This window comes from Amblyraja radiata, chromosome 5 (genome assembly GCF_010909765.2).
Source record: "Amblyraja radiata isolate CabotCenter1 chromosome 5, sAmbRad1.1.pri, whole genome shotgun sequence".
Lineage (NCBI taxonomy): Eukaryota > Metazoa > Chordata > Chondrichthyes > Rajiformes > Rajidae > Amblyraja > Amblyraja radiata.
This window is the reverse complement of record NC_045960.1, coordinates 86,339,094-86,362,769: the sequence shown is the minus strand read 5'-3', so window position 1 is coordinate 86,362,769 and position 23,676 is coordinate 86,339,094. Positions and strand designations below refer to the sequence as shown.

Below are 23,676 nucleotides of genomic sequence, written 5' to 3'. Positions count from 1 at the left end.
CAACCCCACATCTCTTTTCCTGTTTTCTCCCTGTACTCTAATCAGTCTGAGGAAGGGCCCCAATCCAAAACGTCACCTGCCCATTACTTTCATGGGTGCTGCCTGACCCACTGAGTTCCTCCAGCCTTATTTTTGGCTCAAGATTCAAGCATCTTCAGTTTCTTGAGACTCTAAATTAACTAATGTTCAACTTATTCTTCGCAGCCACTCTCCCCCATCAAAACGAACCGATGTATTGTTCCATGTTCTAGGATTTCCTATGTAAGTGCTGGACAAATGCAGCAAGTTCACGCTACCCTGCTGCATCTACGGGACATGTCCAACAACAGGCAAGAAAATGAAGTCAAGCATCTTTAGGAATTCCATGTATATGAGGGAATGGTAAATCTAGCAGTGTATAAGTGAAAAGGTCCCAGCTGTCTTGTAAAGAACTGCCAAAGAGGAGGGGGGAGGTGATGCAGGGAGAGGGGGAGGAAGTGAGGGGGAGAGGTGGGGGGGAGGGGAGATGGGGGGGGGAGAGGGGCAGGAGTTGGAAGGGGGGGAGGGGAGGGAGGGTGGGGGAGGCGGTGGAGGGGGAGGGGAAGGCGGGTGCAGTGAAGGGGGGAGCGGGTGAAGGGGGGAAGGGGGTGAAGGGGGGAAGGGGGTGGAGGGGAGGGGGAGGGGGTTTAGAGGAGGGAGGGTGGGGGACAGGTGGAGGGGAGGGAGGGTGTGGCGGAAGTGGAGGGCGGGAGAGAGGAGGGGAGAGAGAGGGGGGGAGAGAGAGAGAGGAGGGGGGAAGAGAGAGAGGTGGGGAACAGGGCAGCAGCTCGCAGGGGGTCCGCTGCTCCTGGGGGGGGGGGGCGGCAGCATCTCCATCAGGCGCCGGGCCCGAGCGAGGCCTGGAGCGATCTGAGGACAGTCAAAATCAGTGGAGGGATGGCCGATCGTGACATCTGTGAGGAGAAGCCCACCCACCAGCGTGACAGACGATCAGGCGGGGGAGACAGAGAGGAGCTCGTCCCCTGTGACGGCCGCCACGGCCACTTTTCCACCACGCTTCCCCATGACCCCGGCTGCGATAATGTTGTAGAACTTCAAGGAGCCCAGCGGAGCGCGCAGCACGACTTGAGCACGTGTTTAGCGGCTTCAATCCAGTACCCTGGGGGGGGGGGGGGGAAGGGAGGGCAGCTGGGCCACGTAAAATTCGGAAAATAATGAATCATGTTTTCAGCTGAGGCGGTTTTCGAGATCATGAGGTAAATCTCTACCGGAATATGTAAAAATTTCACCATTAGCGCGTCGGGTTTTTGAGGAGATGTGAATCAAAGAAAAAGACTCAAATAAACAATAGACAATAGGTGCAGGAGCAGGCCATTTGGCCCTTCGAGCCAGCGCCGCCATTCAATGTGATCATGGCTGATCATCCCCAATCAATACCCCGTTCCTGCCTTCTCCCCATATCCCCTGACTCCGCTATCTTTAAGAGCCCTATCTAGCTCTCTCTTGAAAGCATCCAGAGAACCGGCCTCCACCGCCCTCTGAGGTAGAGAATTCCACAGACTCACAACTCTCTGTGAGAAAAAGTGTATCCTCGTCTCCGTTCCAAATGGCTTACTCCTTATTCTTAAGGGGTAAGAATAAGTAAAGACAAAAGTAAACATCCAAGATCAGAGTTTTATAATAATATAGATTATTTTGAATGAACAACATTTTATTGCTATTATTTTATTCATATTATTAATGCTATTATATTATTTTATGCAGCTATCAGGTGATATTGAGATTGAGAGACTGTATATGGTGCCCCTATGGGTGTCCCTGTGGATTGCATAGGCTTATTTGTACATATTTGTACAATTGAGTGGCAATTTCCCTTCAGAAAATTCACTTCAAATTATACCAGCGTTTTCTGCAAGATATGTGAAATGTGGTTACCGTTACTGGCTCGTTGCTTTATCGTCAACATTTCCTCTCCTGACAACCTTGCCTTCTTCATGGCCGAAGTAGCTCTTGGACATCCTGACAAGCTGGATCCAGAGAGACAGAGGAAAGAGAAACAAATTAATTAATTATGATTTCCACAATTGGATAGAAAGATATAATGAAGTGAACATTTTCATCCAGCTTTCAATATTTAGTGGGTTATTCGCGATTGACCAAAATTGACATATAAAGTAAATAATAAACAACAGAATGCGGAAGAACACAGCAGTTTAGACTTAAAATGCTGGAGTAAATCCAAGGGTTAGGCAGCAACTCTGCAGAACAGGAATAGGTGATGTTTCAGGTCGTGACACTTCTTCAGACTGAGTGTCAGGGAAGAAGGAACCGAGAGATATGGAAAGGTACATAGAACAAAGTAATTCCTTCCAACACAGCAGATTAGATGCTGCTTGACCCACTGAAGTTTTCCAGTCTTCTGTCTTTTGTTTCAGATTCCAGCATCTACAGTTTTCATACAAAGTTCATGAGCACATCCAACAAAAAATCATAACTGCCTGGAGCATTAAAAAAATAATTATGACAGAATGTGACATCTGAATGTGAATCTTTATTTCCCAAAGTACTGTTAATTATTTCAGTAGATTTACACTGATATTTGTCATGTTGAAGTCCAAAAAAAATCAGTTTTTTTCAGCTCAGAACCACATAATATAGCAGTTTTATTAGCTTTACTGTGCAGATTTATATTTAAACAAAATACTTTGAGTTGAACTAACATTTACTTACACTATTTACTTGTTTGAATGCTGTTTCTATGACATCAGTGCCTGATGTACGATGAGAACAAACACAAACCCATCAGGCTAGAAAATGATTTATGGTGCCATTATGGATAATGATTATCTTACCAATACTTAAACTATATTGTCACTCACTAAACCACTCTAAATTACCTTAATCAAAATAATATTTCACCATTGTTGAAAACACATCTTGAACTGCAGATTAGTTTGGAATTTGCATTGGGAATGCATTCTTTATTAATGAGCAAATCATCCAGCAATTTATGGAAAGCATGAGTTAATGTAGAGGAAAAATGTGCCTTTGCTAAATGTGTCTGTGATACTCAGTCAAGCTCATTGTGCTCAATGGCAAAGACAAGTTTTTGAATGTGAATACAATGTTCAACCAGCACTCTTGCAACTCTTCAACTTTGGTGATTCAAATGATCTTTTTTCTCCCCAATCTCACTTTCATTCACTGTACAGTGTATGAATGAAAACCTTAATTCTCATTCCTCCATCCATTATTTTAGCAGGTCTGAAAAGCTTTAAAATGTGTTCGGACAAAACTCTGATTATTAATAACCCATTATCTGTTATTTGCATTTTATCAGTTTATTTATTCATGTGTGTATATATATTTATACTATGGTTTATGGACACACTGATCTGTTTTGTAGTAAATGCCTACTATGTTCTGTGTGCTGAAGCAAAGCAAGAATTTCATTGTCCTATCAGGGACACATGACAATAAACTCACTTGACTTGACTTGATTTTTAGATAGTTATCATTTTCTTTTTTCTTTACTTTCCTTCCTCTCTCTTTATTTTTTCACCATTCTGTTTCTTATTTTGATTTGATTTGTCATTGAATGTACCCACTATAATTTGGCTTTGTTGAACCCCCAAGATTACATTTCCCAATTTTTAAACCAAATCGGTTAAGATGACGTACATTTTGTCCCACGGTTTACCAGGTCCGTGTTGCTCTTCCAAAGCTGCAGCTAGCTGATAATCACAGCTACTTTATGAGCAAGACGATTTTGAGTTTAATATTCCAAAGATATACAGTTAATTGGCTTCGGTAAATTATCCCTTTTGTGCAGGATAGAACTATTGTACAGGTGATCGTTGGTTGGTGTGGACTCAGTGGGCCAAAGCACGCTGTGTCTCTTAAAATTAAAAAAACTAAATTCCACCCAAATGGCACCAGATTTGGTATTGACCTAATATACATTTGGGAAACATTTCATTAATTTGCAACACAAATTGTTGCTAACCTCTCTAATCTAATTAAACACACAATGTCAAATCCTGCCCTACCTGAAGATTATACATTGCTATTCCTGGTGAATTCATTGCTATAATGTATTTTTGAGAATTGTGGACAAAAAAAAAAAATTTGTTTCAAGAAATAAAAATATTAAGTGCAGTTTACTGTGCTAGTCACTGCCAAATTGTTTTGGGCAATTCTCAGGGGAAGTATTTCACAGTGGGAGGAATGTTCCAGTGGATTCTCACAGTTAGGATCACAAGCTTAGTTCAACTTATTCCTGGAAATGTAATCACATGATATTCTACCTTCATTAATACAATCCACTTAAACTGTCTTTTCTCCACTTGTTGAAAAAACACTGAGAATCACATAAGAAAATTAAAATGCACATCTTTGATATTTCTCCCAGGTTTTGTGTGAAATGTCATGAAAATGAACCTTAAATAGTTTTAAAGACTCCAGGGCAATTTAAGTTGACAATGTTTTATTCAAAGCAGCATGCAACAGGAAGGATGGCTGAAAGCTAGTTTTGAAGTTGGTTAAGATTGTATCAATTCTAGAAATATAAAAACAACAGCGGCTTTTAGTCAATGGTTTTGGGAACCTGTTACCTGATTTCTCACCTGCGATGGGTAAGGAAGCTGCCACTTACATGTCCCGATCCGTCACATCCTGGAGTTGGACAGGACATGCCTTCTGTTTTTCCAGACTTCCACGAGAATTGTGAACCATTGAGGTAGCCGTCCTTTTGCCTCTTGGCAGCCAAGGGGCACCCTGACGCGCTGCGATGAGATGCATACTTGCCAGTTACATGTCCTTGGCCATCACATCCCGGAACTGGACATCTGCAGAAGCATCAACCATAACTGATTATACATGACTAAAAGCCACAGAATAAAGTAATGTTTCAAATACAATCGTATAAGTTATGCTTCATACATTTTACTATATGTGCATTAACCATTCACATTTTCCATTCATTTCTAATTACTAAATGATCTACATGAAATAAAATTAGATGGTCTTAACCCAGAATCTACTCACTAAAATGGACCCTTTGATCCATCAGGTCTATGCTGTTCTTTTTGCCCTTCAACACTAATCCCATTTGTATAGGGCTCTGGTGAGGCCACATCTGGAGTATTGTGTACAGTTTTGGTCTCCTAATTTGAGGAAGGACATCCTTGTGATTTAAGCAGTGCAGCGTAGGTTCACGAGATTGATCCCTGGGATGGAGGGACTGTTATATGAGGAAAGATTGAAAAGACTAGGCTTGTGTTCACTGGAGTTTCGACGGATGAGGGGGGATCTTATAGAAACATATAAAATTATAAAAGGACTAGACAAGCTAGATGCAGGAAAAATGTTCCCAATGTTGGGCGAGTCCAGAACCAGGGGCCACAGTCTTAGAATAAAGGGGAGGTAATTTAAAACTGAGGTGAGAAAAAACATTTTCACCCAGAGAGTTGTGAATTTATGGAATTCCCGGCCACAGAGGGCAGTGGAGGCCAAATCACGGGCTAGATTTAAGAGAGAGTTCGATAGAGCTCTAGGGATATGGGGAGAAGGCAGTCACGGGTTATTGATGGGGGACGATCAGCCATGATCACTGGCGGTGCTGGCTCGAAGGGCCGAATGGCCTCCTCCTGCACCTATTTTCTATGTTTCTATGTCCACTCTTTCATAGGACCATTGGTCCACAGCTCCATCAACCAAAACTGCAAATTGACAGTCACAATTTCATCCAGTACAGTTTAACGTGCAATGAAAACAATCGTAGCAATGAAGAAAATGTTTGCTTTTCAGGCACTGAGGCATATCACTGAACAAATAACTGCCACCTAGGTTTGCATATAGTTGGGGTATCCACAACATGTTCAATGTAGTCTCCATGGGACAGAAGCATCAAAAAATGATCTACTTCCCACAACTTGGATCCCTTAGTTCCTTACAAACGAAATCCCATTCAAGTACATTTATAAAAAAAGGGAAATAGTCTGAAGAAGGGTCTCGACCCGAAATGTCACCTGTTCCTTTTCTCCAGAGGTGCTGCCTGACCTGCTGAGTTACTCCAGCTTTTTGTGTCTAGCTTCGATAAAAATGACAGGGTTTGCTAAAATTTTTAATTTGCGTCTGCTTTGGTAAAGAATGAGCACAAGTGTAAAAGATTGCGAATGGCCATTATCGTTTCATTTGTAATGTTGTCTTGAAGCAAGTGATCGTACTTGCTAGTATATTTTGCTAGTATAAAATATACTTGATAGTATATTTTACAACCTCGGACTCATGATACTAAGCGTGGCTCTCCAGCTGTGAGATCTGGGAATTTGACTGCAGAGCCCAGCAAGATTTCTTGTGGGACAATATGGATTATCCCTCAGGATAGTGAAGCACGTTGACAGCTGAAAGTAGTACACACTGACATTCACAGAAGTGGAATGAATACACTTGAGATCTCTTTTACTGTAAATTAATCAAAGTCATTTATGGTTAAAATTAAACATTTAAAGATAGGGTCACCCATCTTCACATTGATGTTGATGGAAAACATCTGAGGGATTGATTAAACTGCTTAAACTGACCTTTATATATGTGTACTTACTTTATTGATGGTATCACCTTACTTTGCTGTTGTTAAACTAATAATTATGTTTTATTATCCAATGACTACCAAAATGTGATAAAAATTTGAGCTATCTGATCTATTGATATATCTTTGTTTTATTGCATTCCCATTTGTCCCTTGCTTTGGAAAGGAAGTCATTGCAAACAAGGATTGAAACTTTATGAAAGTAATCAGCACAGATATCTTTACTAATTAACATAGAAACATAGAAAATAAGTGCAGAAGTAGGCCATTCGGCCCTTCGGCCATTCGGCCATTCAATATGATTATGGCTGATTATTTAAAATCAGTACCCCATTTCTGCTTTTACCCCATATCCCTTAATTCCTTTCGCCCTAAGAGCTAAATCTAACTTAATTAAATTAAGATTGATTTCTACCAAATACCAGGCTAAGCTTGTCATGTAATTGCTTGAAAGGTTGCTGTTCATTCAGTCCAAATGGTACAAAATTACTTGCTTCAGGTGTGCTGGTGTCCCAAACCTGAGGTCAATTATGGTGTCTGCATTCGATTTATACTATAAGACTTTGTTGATGTGAATTTGCAATGACTTTAAATTAACTGGTTGTTTACTTGGAGTAGCATAAGTATATTTTAATGCAATTTTCCATGCTGCGTGATAAACAATTACTGTTGTGCTGAGTTGGACTCACTTGATCGGCTCCTGATCCTCTCTGTCATCTTTGCTCTGAGCAATTTTGATTCCACTTTTCTTTGCTCGTGGACAGCCTGAAAGACTGGAGAAATAGAGAATTACTTAATTCAAATTGTAAAAAACTCTTCGTGGTTCTCCTTACATACTAATAATAATAGACGTCGAGAGAAAAGAAAACAGTACTTGTGTATGTGAGAGTGTAATCCCCAGTTTTCCTTTGCTAATTTGGTCTTTTTTTTGGTTATTCTTCTCCACTCCTTTATTGCAGTTAACATTCCTTCAAGGAAACATTCCACAAACTAACATCCTTCTTGTTTATTGTTTAAATATGTGAGTCTTGACCGTGAGTGCTGGCAGGACATCTTGGTCTCAACCAGCATCCTTACATGATTCTATCTCACCAAGAGCACAGTTGTAAGCTGAAGGCTCTGTACCAGCTGAAAGCAAACGTGGCACAAAATGAGGGATCTTCTGCTTTCTGTGATTTTAAAAAAAGATTCGTTTTTTTTCTTAAATTGCCTTTGTTATCACAGTTTCATTTCGTACATGACAAATGAACAAATGACTTCTGCTCTTTCAGGTAATTGCCCTGAAATAATTAACTATGATGCATGATGGTTAGGAAACGTTATTCAGACACCAGCAGATGGTGCTGAAGTCAAGGAAATCTGCAGAATAAGCTGCTGCACACCATTCCTTTGTAATTAAATCAGAGCAACCATTGGGGTGGAGATTCCGAGCAGGCACAATTCACAGGAACTCCCCGATACTTCCCGAAGAATTCCTGGCTATTTTTCTATCAAATTGTGCATGGACACGTAGAACAGGAAAAAAATATATATATTCCTCTGCGAGACTCAAAACAATTTATTGTTCTGTGTAACTGGGACATGTATTTCATTGTTAAAACTCATGTATCCAGCTTCCTGTTTTAACATCAAATATTTATTCTCCCTTTTCCCTTGCAGGTCATTTTCCAACTGAAATAGTGGGCTAACACCAAACCCCCGAATGTCGACGGTGTCAATTGTGATTTGTCTGGGAAATGATGCAGAAAAGCAGACAGGCTAATTTCACCCTCTGATCTCCTGGAGTAAATGATTGATTTTTATGCAACACCTCCCCAGCATTGCAACTGTGGGATGAGCTCAACAATAGCTGCAAAGCGCTTCATGAGAATTCACAGTCGAGCATTTTGCAATAGCTGCATTATCGGAGCTGTCGGTTAGGTTAGATTCATCAGTTCAGCATCACTGGACAGCAATCTCCATTAGCTCAGGCCACTGTAGTCTGATGAGTGTTCTCAGCGCCTTGACATTTAGGTCAGTCAGTCTGTTCCCTTCCCCTGACCCCAGTAAGGAAAGGGAGACTCATCTGTCATTCCTACACGGTAAGCAAAATGCCTGTCAAGGACAGACATGCAATCCAACAGGACCAATGTGAATGGATCAGGTGGGAGGTAGTGGAAGGCCACGGGGGGGGGGGGGGGGTAACTGGAAAGACAGCAAGAGACTCTGCAGTGATTAACAAAACCCTGCTAGCAAGGGGATTCTTGGGAGGATAGCCAGCAGGGCCAGTCACTATCCCTCATCTCTCTCCAACCCTCATGCCCAATAGTTATGAGCCCCTTAAGGACAAGTATATATTCACATGTGTATAATAGTTACAATTGAACCTGTCCTTCTAAAGTAGCACAATTGCAAATCTCTGCACATGGGCCTGTCTGATGGTCTAGCTCAGTGCAGACCAGATGATTTTTGCAGGGGACTGGTAAATGGTAGATTCAAGTGTCCGAGGGGCCATGGCTAGTTTCAAATGGTGTGAGGAGCAGAGAACCTTGCAGATGTTCCCTTCTTTGCATTTGCAAGGTGGGAAAGGATGTCCCTTCTTTTTGACCACACAAATCTCCCTGAACAAGTACCAGTGGCCACTAATCAGCATGATATGCCAAAGGTAAAATGGGTGCGGAGGAGCACATCAGCTAATTGTACCCACTGATCAGTCAGTGAATGCACTTCAGGTGATCCGACTGCATTATATCACCACAGCAAGTCCTCTTGTCTTTTCATGAATGTGAATATTTTTTAATTCAATGTAAAATACTTCAAATGGAATTATCATAACTACATGAGATAAATAAAGGTCATCAAATTGAACACATTTGGAGTACTTAACATAGAACTTTCATCAATTGCAATATTATAGCATTCAACCTGATAGTTTGACTGATAATTAATAGAATGTGCCATGCATATTTTTCATAGAGAATACAATGCAATGTTGTTACATTTTATCACGATTGGTGATGCTGACCCAGACGAAGATTTAGGCATTGGGTTTGTATGGTTATATGCATGTTCTACATTGGCACCAGTTTTTAGTTAAATACTAGACTAAGTGGGACCTGTTGGATTCCAGGATCACACGGGAGGGCTGGTCCCCCAATGCAATATTCCACCTCTCCACCAATTCCAATATTGGTGGCTAGTGAGGGGGGAGGAGGGGGAGGAGGGAGGGGGGGGAGGAGGGAGGGGGGGGAGGAGGGGAGGGGGGGGGCTTTCTGGAGCGCAACTATGGGTGTTGTGGGCTGAAGGGACTGGTTTCCAGAGAGCTAGTATGGACATTGTGGCCCGAATGGATTCTTGGGCAGGCGGCTCAGTCACTCAAGCCTGTTGTGCTGGCAGCTTATTCACTCACGGCTGGTGGGCTAGCAGTTGATTCACGTCTATTCCTTGAAATTTCATTTCAAGCAGGGTGCAAGGCCACCAAATTCAAGTGCAGTTTCTTACCACTTCAAGCTGGGTGCAAGGCCACCAAATTCAAGTGCAGTTTCATACCAGTTCAAGCAGGGTGCAAGGCCACTAAAGACAGCGACTCATGACCTCTCCCTCCTCCCTTGCAGAGACTGAGCCACGCCCACACTTCTGGGTTTTATAGTCCCCCCCCCCCCCCCACCCCCCCCACCACACCATAAGGGGCATGGTCTTCATGGCGTGATTGACAGGAGAGAGAATCTCAACATTTTTTAAACACTAATAACAATTTTATTTTTCATTGATGGGAAAAATCCTCTTGTCCTGCGCAGCGGTGGGGGACTTTGAGTAAGATGGCCAAAAATCACAGCCGTAAGTGGCAGCGTTTTTTCTAAAATAAATATACAGAACAACAGGAAGTGGTCAAGATCAGACTTTTATATTTCTTTAGAGTCACACAGCATGGAAACAGGCCCTTCGACCCAACTTTCCCATGCCAACCAAGATGCCCCACCCCTTCTACACTAGTCCCCTCTGTACATGTTTGTCCCAGATCCTTCTAAATCTTTCCCATGCATGTAACTGTCCAAATGCCTTTTAAATGCTGTTATAGGATCTGCCTCCGCTGCCTCCACTGGCAGGTACTTCCATATACCCACCACCCACTGTAAACCTGCCCCTCAGGTTCCTATTAAATCTTTCCCCTCTCACATACCTATGTCCCTTGGTTCTTCATTCCCCTATTCTGGGTAAAAGACTGTGTATTTACCACATTTATTCTCTTCATGATGTTATACACCGCTATAAGATCACCTCTTCATCCTCCTGCCCAACTTCTCCCCATAGCTCAGGCCTTCAAGTCCAGGCAACATCCTGGCAAATCTTCTCTGCACTCTTTCCAGCTTAACAGCACCATTCCTATAGCAGGGTGACTTAAACACAATACTCCAAATGTCTTCTCATCAACGTCTTGCACAACTGTAACATAACATCCCAACTTCTATGCTCAGAACCGTGACTGACGAAGGACCATGTACTGAATGGCTCCCTGGCCACCCTCTCTATAGGTGATGCTACTTTCAAGGAATTATGGACCTGTACTGCTAGACCCCTCAGCTCTACAACATTCCCCAGAGTTTTGCCATTGACTGCGAAGATCCTGCCCTGGTTTGACTTGCCGAAATGCAACACCTCGCACTTATTTGCATTAAGCTCCTTTAACAATTCCTCAGCCCACTTGCCCAACTGTTCAAGATCCTACTGTAATTTTTGATGATCATCTTCACTATCTACAACACCACCCTCTTTAGGGTCATCTGCAAACTTAATGATCATGTCTTCTACATTCTCATCCAAATCATTGTTATGAACCACAAACAACAATGGGCCCAGCACCAATCTGTGAAGTACACTATTAATCACATGGCTTCAGTCTGAAAAACAACCTTCCACCATCACCATCTGCTTCCTCCATGAGGCCAATTCAGTTTCCAGTTGGATAGCTCTCCCTGGATTCCATCCGTTCTAGCCTTCCAGAGCAGCCAACCATGTGGAACCTTATTAAATGCCATGCTGAAGTCCATATACACAACATCTACGGCTTTGCCCTCATCAACCTTTTTGGTTACTTCAAAAAATTCAGTCAAATTCGTAAGACACAATCTCCCATGTACAAAACAATGTTAACTAACAACAAATCAGCGCCTGTCCATCTGAATCTTATCCCTCAGAATCCTTTCCAGTTACTTGCCAACCACAGATGTTAGGCTTATTGATCGATAGTTCCAGGGCTTTCCATTGAAGCCCTTCTTAAATAGAGGCACAACATTAGCCACCCTCCAGTCTTCCGACATATCTTCCATGTCTAATGATGATTCCTATACCTTAGCCTGGGCGCCTGCAATTTATTTTCCAATTTCCTACAGTAGTTTTGGATATATCTGATCAGCCGGGAGATTTTTCTACCATCAGCTCTTCCCCGACCATGGTACTGACTGTCCTCAAGACATTTCCATCAACTGTCCCAAGATCCCAGTCTTTATCTCTTTTCCGTTGTATAAAGAGAAGAAATACTCCAAAGAAAAATACTCCTTTTCCAACTCTTGTGGCCCTGCACAGAGATGACAGGTTTGGTTTCTGAGTGTCCCTATTCTGTCTCTAATACCCCTTTTCCCATAATGTATTGATAACATCCCTATGAATTTTCCTTAATATTATCTGCCAGAGCTATGTCCCTTTTTATGCCCTTCTTAAGTATGCTCCTCAATTCCTTAAACTCCTTCAGGGTCCACTTTATTGCAGGTGCCTATACCTGTCCCATGCCTCTTTTTTCCTGTCCATAGCCTCAATTTCCTTGCTCATCCAAGCTTTCTTAACTTTCACTTGCCTTGCCCTTCACTCTAACATGAACATGTTGTCATCACACTTTTAAAAGCATCCCACTTTTCTGACATTCCTTTGCCCACAAACAATCAACTCCAATCAACTTGAGGACATTCCTGTCTAATACCATCAGGTTTGGCCTTTTCCCAATTCAGAATTTTAACTCACGGCCTCATTTAACTCATGGCCCAAGTCATGGCCCAAGCTGACAGGAAGGCACTGCAACGGGTGGTGAAAACCGCTCAGCACATCATCGGTGCCCCTCTCCCTGCCATGGATTCCCTCCACCGCAAACGGTGTCTGAGACGGGCCTGGAAAATCATCAAGGACCCCGCTCACCCTAACCATGGACTATTTGCCCTCCTCCCATCAGAGAGGGGGTACAGGAGCCTCTGGTCTCGCACAAGCAGGCTGAGGAACAGCTTTTTCAATAACACCATTACACTGCTGAACTCACAGTCCCGTCGCTAGCTAACTTTAGACTCCCATTTGTATACATTTATTTGCCTATGTACCAGTTTAATTCATCCACAGTCCACACATTGTTAACCAGTATTTTTATTTCTACTATCTTGCACTATGACCAGACGCTAAACTGCATTTTGTTGTACCTGTACTCGTATTTGTGCAATGACAATAAAGTTGAATTGAATTGAATTGAATTGAATTTATCCATAACAAATCATCATCAATATTTTGATGAAAAACAAAAATAGCAAGTAATGGACTACTTCAGCTCTTTAGTTTAGTTTAGAGATACAACATGGAAACAGATCCTTCGGCCCACTAACTCCACTCTGACCATCCATCACCTGTTTACATTGGTTTTATACTTTCCCACTTTCTCATCCACTCCCTACACACCAGGGTACCTGGACGTGGCGTCGAAGGTCGAGAAGCCGAAGCAAAGAAGTGGAAGCCAAATATAACCGAATGGAAACAAAGCCGAAAAGCCAAATAACCTAAAGCATACGAGGCCGAAAAGCTAACTAACCGAAAGGGCGTGATGCCTAAAAGCAAACTCACCGAAAGGCCGCTATTAATTAACCTAAAAATCCACACATCTTTGGGATGTAGGAGGAAACCGGAGCACCCAGAAGAAATACACATTGTCACAGGGAGAAGGTGCAAACTCCACAAAAGATAGCACCCAAGATCAGGATCAAACCCGCATCTCCCGCGCTGTGAGGCAGCATCACTACCAACTGCTTCACTGTGCTACACATGTTGTCGATATTTCATTTCCCCCCCATCTTAAGCTGCTGACATGTTGCATATCCAGTCAAGATGAGAGTCTAGTTTGAAAGCAAATTCTCAGAGTTAGCAATGTTAGCTGATTTGAGGTACGAAAAGATAAGCTAGGTGATTAAACATTTTTTCTTCTATCTCATTGTCTCTCCATGTGAAGTCATATTTTGGCTTACACATTCTTTGATTGCAAGATTACGATGCAACATCTCATTGCATGCAATTAAATCTCAAATGGAAACATGTGGAAAAATAATCTTTTGATCAAAAAGCAAACTGCTGGAGGAACTCAGAGGCTCAAGCAGCGTTTGTGGAGGGAAAAGGACGGTCGAGACTCTGCATTAGGACTGTGCATTAATTATGTTAAAGGAGGATAGCAGTATGAAGGGGAAGGGGTGGTGAGAAACATAGAAACATAGAAAATAGGTGCAGGAGGAGGCCATTCGGCCCTTCGAGCCAGCACCGCCATTCGTTGTGATCATGGCTGATCGTCCCCTATCAATAACCCAAGCCTGCCTTCTCCCCATATCCCTTGACACCACTATCCCCTAGAGCTCTATCTAACTCACTCTTAAATCCATCCAGTGATTTGGCCTCCATTGCCCTCTGTGGCAGGGAATTCCATAAATTCACAACTCTCTGGGTGAAAACGTTTTTTCTCACCTCAGTCTTAAATGACCTCCCCTTTATTCTAAGACTGTGGCCCCTGGTTCTGGACTCGCCCAACATTGGGAGCATTTTTCCTGCATCTAGCTTGATCAGTCCTTTTATAATTTTATGTTTCTATAAGAACCCCTCCTCATCCTTCTAAACTCCAGTGAATAAAAGCCTAGTCTTTTCAATCTTTGCTCATATGACAGTCCCGCCATCCCGGGGATCAATCTCGTGAACCTACGCTGCACTGCCTCAATCACAAGGATGTCCTTCCTCAAATTAGGAGACCAAAACTGTACACAATACTCCAGATGTGGTCTCACCAGGGCCCTATACAACTGCAGAAGAAGCTGGGAGCTTGTTGGTGATATGGAGATGCAGGTGAAGTAAGGGATGGTGGGCAGATGGAGCCATGTGGAGTAGGGGAAGGGGTGAAGTTGGAAAGCAGAGTCTGGTTGTGATAGGTGGAAACCGGAATGGAAGCCCCATAGCAGAAGCGTCCACACTAGAAACTGGAAGTATCCTGAGCTAATTCTGTTACCACCATCATCTATTGCGACAAGTGATGGTTTCCACTGAATGTCACCAGAAGCTTGCGTCCTTTTCAGGACGGACGATGACAGCGAGGTCAACATTTGTAACAAGATGGACACGAAAAGAATAAGAAGACCGCAAGGGAAGGGGGAAAAAAATAATCTTCAAGAGGGTTTAATTGTCATATGTGCCAAAAAATGGAACAATTAAATTTGTTCTAGCATAACAGGCCTGTAAACACCATGCTCTTGGATAACATGATAAAACAAACAAAATCAATACATTTAAAAACTCCCAATATTATTGCAAAACACCTGAGGTTCTTAGTGCTATCAAGACAGTTCATAATTCATAGCTTAATTAGTATTTATAGTGATATTGGATGGAAGATCTCTGGCATGTGCCACTGCCATACTAATCCTAGGTATTTCAGCTTTCACATTTCATAAACCATAAATGCACAATTTGCTGCGAAATCGATCAAAAAATCTGTTTTGTTACTTAAAAGGCATTTAAATAGGCAATAGTGCAGACAGATTGGTTTAACTTGGCATGATGTTGGGCACAGACATTGTGGGCCAAAGGGCGAGTTCGTGTGCTGTACTGTTCTATGTTATTACTGTATTGCCTAATGCAAGTACATTTCGTATAACACTGGTTTATAGATATTTGGAAATTTAAAGCTGTTTATAGAAATGAAGGTGGCACAATCTACTAACATTCCAAAGTCAGGAAAGCCATGGAAGAGGCAAGGATCCCACAGACCAACCTACAAAAGGCAGTATATTTGATGCTACATGAGAATGAAGATCAAACTATTATTCAACTGTTCCCCTCCAAGTAATCTCTTAGATATCTGTGAGGGCACTCTCACACACATTTAATTGGGCGAGTTGAGTCTATGATTGCTCAGATTTGACCCAAAGTAATGGACAAAGAAATGAAAACTAAATAAACACTTGTACCCTAATACATCATTGAAACCTGCCGCAGTGAATAAAACAGTGATAAATCACGAAGAAGTTTTGCAGCAGAAAAGGAAAAACCATGATTAAATGTTAAATGGTCAAAGCCACTCATAAAATATTTCTGCTCCCACACAAAATACAAGTCAGCAATTTTGCAGAAGGGACCTGTAATAAATGAGTTTCACAGAAGAAAAGATTAAATAGACAAACATAAATGACACTGTAAAGAAGCAATACAATGGCGGCAGATTAAAAGTAAACAAATGAGCCATTATAAGTTAGTAAATGCTGGGTTTAGAATGTTTATAGGTTTAGAGAATGATCAGGAATATTTCTCACCAAGGTTTGCTAGCTAAGAAGGGAGACACACAGAGCTAGGAGTTATTTTCATTGAAGAAAATAAAATTAAGAACAGACGATGCAAATCTTTAAAGTGTTGGCAGACATGAGTAATGCAAGTATAAATAGGTTATTTGGATTGAATGGTGAATTTAAAATGAATACGTCCAGGAAAGTCCAGATATGAGAAGACAATGGAGCTGAAAATTTGTAGCTACAGTAACTGTTGCATCCTCATAATAATGCTGATAGCCCAAATTGTTTTATTAATTTATTCTGGAGATGTGAATTTTTTTAAGTTTGTGATTTATGTTACATTGCTATCTCCCACAGAAAGGATGGAAGAGAAATATTGAAGAGCAACATTTCGTCTGCTGAAGGTACTCTCACAGTTCCAGGATTTTGAAAACTACAGTAGCACAGCAGAATGAGATTGAAACCTCCGCCTATCATAAACATAACATTCTCCATATCTTCAGCTCCCTGTGATATTTGGCGATGAACTGGTGTAACCATGCCGTTGAACAGCTGTGATTTCCACTTGATGGTCCTCCCCATGGATTTAAATACCTGTCTATTTTTAATAGTAAAGTGGTCTCATGAACAACAAGGTATAGCATGGCAGCATCCCAGCGTTAAATGTACTGGTGTCCCTTTGGTTGCACTGCTAGAGTTCACAAAAATGTAATTCAATTCGGAAACATTGGTCTGATCCTGAAACATCAGGCAATGTATTGTAGAGGTTTTTAATCAATAAATTCCAGCGTAAGGTCTGGGATGTGCTCCTTTAACAGAACAAACTTTCATCCAGGTTGTGGAAAAATTACAATAATATTTAAAAATTAGCATAAAACAGAAAATACTCAAAACATGAAGGGTATGAAATATGAAATACATTATGAAATACTTCAATTGGGTATTGGCCTACTGATTGGATTGTCCCTCAGATTAATTAACCTGGATTGGAAACATACTAATTTTAAGTGATTTTGAAACCATTAGTCTTCATTGTGATTTCCGATTTTACATTTTGGCAATTTCACTTGAGGATGGAAAGTTCCCAAAGGAAAGTTCTGCCCAGTTGAATGAATCTGTGACCATTGTCAAAAATTACAGCAGGATCTTGATCAGTTATAGAGTCATATAATCATAGGGTAATACAGCGTGGAAACAGGCCCTTTGGCCCAACTCGTCACCACCGGCCAACAATGTCCCAGCTACCCCAGTCCCACTTGCCTGCGCTTGGTCCATAAGCCTCCAAACCTGTCTTATCCATGTGCCTGTCCAACTGTTTCTTAAACGATGGGTTAGTCCCAGCCTCAACTATCTTTTCTGGCAGCATGTTCCATACAAAGTTACCCCTTGGATTCCTATTAAATCTTTTCCCTTTCACCTTGAACCTATGTCCTCTAGTACTCGATTCCCCTACTCTGGTTAAAAGACTCTGTGCATCTGCCCGATCTATTCATCTCATGATTTTTTATACATTGAAAGTGGTGGCATAGGGGGTCAAGAAGGCTTTCGGCACATTGGCCTTTATCTGTCAGGGGATTGAGTATAGAAGTTAGGATGTTATGTTACAGTTGTACAAGATGTTGGTGATGTCACTTTTGGAGTATTGTCTTCAATGTTGGTTACTCTGCTATAGGACAGATGTTGTTAAGCTAGAAAGATTTACAAGGATGTTGCCAAGCTTGCAGGCCTGAGCTATAGGGAGAGGTTAGGCAGGCTAAGACTTTGTTCCTTGGAGTGCAGGAGAATGAGGTATATAAGATCATGAGTGAAATAGATAGGATTCTTTGTCACCTAATATTTTCATCCAGTGAAAATACTAAGTTACAAAGAAGAACTATAAACAGCAAAAGTACATCAGCTGTACCGTTGCCTTCCAGGCCAGTTACAATTTCCAGCAAAATAAACTGGAAGGATATCTCATGTGGCAGAATTAGTTTCCCATTTTGAATCAAAAGAGGGCCAGTGGCTTTGAGAAATCTTGCTTTGTCAATGTCTGGTTCATAAATTAACATTATTCCTTTCCATCTGTGGTTCTTGTCTCAGTGACGTCAAGGGTTAATCTATGTTTTTACGTCATCTCTGGACCCATCTGTTGAGTTCTTTATAGCTCAGAATGGAGGCAGCTTCTTGTGACAATCTAATTTTTTTTCAAAGTTATTGCCTTCATGATTAGCTCAATGCGCTCGAGCTACTCCTTTTAAATAGTTGGTTGCGGAATGCACTTTTGCTATCACAGGCACCCCCATTTACATTTTAGGGTTGAGAAAATTATTGATTTATATTTTCATCAATTTTCACATATGCAATTGGTACATGATCACCATGTGCGTTTGGGCCGTGGCACATATCAGGAAGTTTTTGCAATTTGGCCACCAGTGGCAAAATAGAAACTGGCATATATTTGAAACAAGACCGTCGTCATACATAAATGTACAGATGACCAATGGCTTGGGCATTGTCTTTTACTCCTTATGCGTAGGAAAGTGTCCTCACAAATATAAAGATTTTGATACAAATGTTAATTGCTTGTAAAGATATCAGGAGATTCACAAACACCTGTGACAGCCTCCAGAAGAGATAAGTATCATTTTAAACAATGAAGGCATAATATAGCATTTATTGCAGAACTTCAAATGGATCAGCTATGACAAACCATTTGCAATTATATTAATCACTCCCTGGTCAAGATCATCTGTGTAGATACTTCTTGTCTTTATCTTTTTTTGGTAATTGATGTTCCATTCACATTTGATTTCCAATGTAGATGTATCACAGCACCTTGTACATCCAAACACAATGGCTGTACACACTTTAACTTACTGCAGGTTGGCAGAATCAAGGCACAGTGTTGTATTTATATTATTAATTCAAAAACAAAGTACTTGTGAAGTTGGAAGTGTTTTAGTTTTGAAAGTCACTATAAACAAGATGCATTTTGGTGTCAGTAGTTAAACTGACATGGACCAGAAAATGTGCTGCTAGTGTTTAGATTAGACAAACAGTTACTTAGCAACAAAGAGGTTTCTTCTGCAATTTGACATTCATCTCTGATAAAAAGAAATGATGGTGTAAAGTTGTGAACATTTATCAAGCAGGTACAAAAGAAAATTCTATCTCGCAGGTCTGGATGACTGTTCATGATTTCACACCATTTCCTTGAAGGTGCAATAGCGTTGCTCTTCCAATGGTTAATCATAAGATCATATACCACAAGGGGGCAGCCATTCAAACACAATCTCTGAAACTTCTATTCAATTCACCCTGTATGTAGAAACAAAACTGCAGATGCTGGTTTATACCCAAGATAGACATAAAGTGCTGGAGCAGGCAGCATCTCTGGAGGAAAAAGATAGGCGACGCAACGGGTCAGGATCCTTTTTCTGACTGAGAGTAAGGGGGAGGTGGGGGGTGGGGGGGATATGGCAGGCGGAAGAATTGAGAGTAGGAAATTGTACATTTGAAAAAGGTAGGGTGGGAAGAAGTGTAGTCCAGATAACTGAGGGAGTAGGTAGGTTTGCAATAGTCGTCGGTCAATAGCCTGTCTCTTGTGATGGTGACAGAGAGATCGAGAAAGGGGAGAGAGGTATCTGAGATCGTCCAGGTGAATTTGAGATCAGGGTGGAAGTTAGTGATGAAGTTAATAAAGTCCATGAGTTCTGCACGGGTGCAGGAGGTAGCCCCGATGCAGTAGTGGAAAAGAGTTGGGGGATAGGGCCAGTGCATGCCTGGAATAACGACTGTTTGATGTAACCACCAAAAAGGCAGGAATAGCTGGGGCACACGTGAGTGCGATTCACCCAGCTCCCTTGTTCTTTCCTCATTGCACTCAGTAGTGACACTACATTCTGCAATCTATTTTCCTCTTTTTATGATCTGTGTACTTGTGTATGGTTTAAATGTATTCATGTATGGTATGATTTGACTGAATAGCCTACAAAAACGTTTTTCACTCTATCTCGGTACACATGACAATAATGAACCCATACCAATACCACTGCCATGCAATATTTGCCTTTTCAAATAGAGATTGCTTTTGCAATTATTCAATCTGCTTCTTCTATCCTTTCAGGCAATAATTTTGAGATCGGGTCAACTTGCTGAGTTAATACAACCAATGTGATATGCATATGCCCGACAATAAAGTCCATCATGAAATTCAAAGTGGAGCAAAGGATTATGAAAAGCAGACAAATTACAAACCTAGGATTTTTGCAGTAGAGGACATTAATGAACTTATTTATTAATAGGAAGTAAAAATCACTGCAGCCTGATTTTTTTTGTCTACACTCACTATCTGGAGGCAGGTCATGCAAGTAAGCATCTAATTTAAAAAAACAAATAATTGTATGATATTTATATAAGACAGGCATCCTCGTAGACTGCACTGTTTTATATAGGTACACAACGCAGAAAACAGATGGCCACTTGGCATTTTGCAGGTAGCTGCAATATTAAAGGAGTAGTTTTGGAGGAACTCCAGCATGATTATTAAGCCTCAAAGTTTACATAATAGTTTAGTTTAGTTTCGAGATACAGAGCGGAAACAGGCCCTTCGGCCCACCGGGTCTGCACCTGCCAGCGATCTCCGCATATTAACACTGTCCTACACCCACCAGGGACAATCTTTACATTTACCAAGCCAATTAACCTACAAACCTGTACGGCTTTGGAAAATAGAGTGAAGAGGTTTACCAGATTTTTATACTTAACATTACAAAAGTACTTTTAAAAATAAACCCAATTTGTGGATTATTTATATTATTTATAATAATCAAATCTTCTGAAGAACTCTGAAGAATCCATGTGACTGAAATGCAGCTCAAAAGTTTTGCCTACAACAGGAGTCTGTTCTGATCCACACTGGCAATTTTTGGCAAGAACCATGCAACATCAATTTGGATGTAATTTAACTGCTGCACCTCTTCAGTTGCAGTCACCTGGAAAATCATGGAGGGTGTCTGAGGTTGTTCTTCAGAAGCAGTAAAAACACTAATTGTTGGGATATTATATGGGAGTCTGGAAGAAGAAACTATCTTGTGCTAATGTCTCTCAGTAGTTCATCTACCCATGAAAGTGATTAGCCATTTCATAAAGATTTTAGACATTATCTATAACTTGAATCATTTCATTACCCTTATCCAACATCACAGCAATGTCTTATGAGCTGACCACAATCTTCATGACTTAATGTAGTTCAATCAGCTAGGTTTCCCGATTCCTTTAGGTGCAAGTTTGTGGATATTTGTTTGGAAAGCAGCATTTAGCTTTCCCCCAATAAAGTAGCCTGCCAGCACTCACCGTCCAAGTTTGCATATGTTTAACGAGAATTTAGAAATGTGAATGGTATCTACAGCAGTCTATCTTCGCGACAATTTATCCAAATAGATGGAGAAATGGAAGGACAAGAGTTTGGTTAGAGAAAAGAGAAAAAAAGGAAAGTGTTGTGCAATGTGAAGGTCTGACCTACCTCCTATGAGAAGCATAGTTTCCAGTTATATGCCCAGAACCATCACATCCAGGGGTTGGACACCTATCAATGAAAATGTAGGAGCAGCAATTTGATTAGAGTGACCTACTATCTATGGTAGCATTTACAAGTGGAAACTAGTTTGCTGCCTGAATGCTATGAATGAAAGAGACAGAGTGATTAAAATACAGCTCTATAAAAATACTAAATAACTCGTACAATGTACAATATTAAATATCTGTACGTCAGCTTGACAAACTACATTGGGTATTTTGTGAACGGTGAACTACTTTAAGAACATTTGACTGCACTTTGAACATTTTTGCTAAAATGACCCATTATAACTGATGTTTCCACTATGTGCAGAGGTTTCATAATTTGCCTGAAAATCACCAACAATGTCCATCACTTCAATTAACTGCGTGTACAGCTATAACATTTGTGTAAACAGTTCTACAGGATTCCATCAGCCACCTGCCATCACACCACTTCCCCACTATCCCTCTATTTAGGGTTTGGTCCTTTCCATTTGCAACTGACACCTTGACGCAGACATTCAGGTCAGTCTGTGAGAAGGCCAGTTGCAAACTTATTTGTAATCACCAACCTTGCAGGTGACCAACAGAGAATCTTTGTGGAACTAGTGAATGTTAAAACCATAACACTAGAAGAGGAAGCCTCATTGGTGATTGACATTGCTGTGGCGTTGGAAGATTGTGCACAAAACCCAATTGGATGCAAACTGAAACAAGTTAATAATTTGATGGCAAATCCAATGTTGAATTATAATATTCAAACTGGGACAACTAAGCCAAATATTTGATTTAGATTTTCACAAAGGGTTTCTTAGATAGAGGTTATCACTAAAAGAAGCAATTAGAAATGGATTCAAACAGAAATGAGAAATATAAATGTATCAGACCTATTTGTGTCAGTCTATCCATTCAATTTTTTTTAGTGCAGATTTCACATTAACTCAGGCAGTTATTGGTTAACATAAATCCAACATTAATAGAATAAGATCAGTAATGACAGAATGCAGACTTCTTGCATGCACTAATGCCATTTATGCCTTACTTGAGTTCTTGTGAGCTGGTGGCCATCATACTCCGGATACTTTTATCTGCCAAAGGACAGCCGGATAGACTGCAAGATACACAAGGTGGCAAAATCAACTCATGTCAAGCCAACCCAACCTTTCATTCACACATATGACACAACTTGACAAATGCAGAGAAGCAATGGTTTAACATCTGAATTGCTGACAGATTCATGTCGATAGCTAATCCTCTCAAGATTTAAGCAATCTTTTGTTTGCAGAATTTGTATATTATATAACGGAATTTGATTCTTAAAGCATTGCCCTTGCTTCTTTCATTTACAGTAGATACATTTTGCAGTAATAAAAGTAAAACATAAAGTCCAGTAATACAATAACAGCACATTAAAAACAACTATTTTATGTAACTAATCGTTTACAGTGCATTTCCCAAAAAAAGGAAAGGAAAGGGGTATAATTTATTCATGAAGCATTGATAATAAAGAAAGCTTATTTCTTCTTAAATGTTGTTCTTACTCCTCATGACATTCAGCCCATAATCTTAGTGATTATTGTAAAGAATTCTGTAACAAACATACTGCAAACTGTCAAGAAAATTCAATTGTCTAAGGGTTAACGTACAAGAGTTTTTTTGCAATTCACTTGACTGCATTGTTCAGGTAAGCTGAAAACAACAAAAATTGAAAAGACCGTATCCACCATGAAAAAGGAAGTCACACCTTCTATGTGAGGAGTAATTAACCGTGACATGACCACTCCCATCACACCCTGGTGTTGGACATCTGGCACCAAACAAGAAAACAGCCCAAAAAAGTAATTACGTTTTTAGGAAGACCATTTTATGATATTTCATTGTTTCCAGTTTAGCTTCACTGTCTGCAATGGCTTGCTAAGCATCCTCAGGGAAAACTTAACAAAAATGGAGCAATTACATTTATAATATTTTAATTATTCTTGACATAGCGTCATTAAAGTAAGAAACTTTATCCGCCAA

At 40.7% G+C, this 23,676-nt stretch overlaps 1 protein-coding gene across 9 annotated transcripts in view; it reads right to left on the bottom strand.

Annotated features, from left to right (window-relative positions):
• The window catches only part of myt1l (myelin transcription factor 1 like), a 438,397-nt gene that overhangs the window by 34,379 nt on the left and 380,342 nt on the right, over positions 1-23,676 (bottom strand). For 8 of the 9 annotated variants that reach the window (XM_033021668.1, XM_033021673.1, XM_033021675.1 and 5 more), the window contains 5 exons: positions 22,700-22,768; positions 21,623-21,685; positions 7,261-7,344; positions 4,605-4,826; positions 1,915-2,006 (listed from right to left, as the gene is read on the bottom strand). In XM_033021668.1, the coding sequence (XP_032877559.1) occupies positions 1,915-2,006; positions 4,605-4,826; positions 7,261-7,344; positions 21,623-21,685; positions 22,700-22,768 (530 nt within the window). The remainder of the gene's footprint in view (positions 1-1,914; positions 2,007-4,604; positions 4,827-7,260; positions 7,345-21,622; positions 21,686-22,699; positions 22,769-23,676) is intronic. The other variant, XM_033021674.1, reaches the window with a different exon arrangement.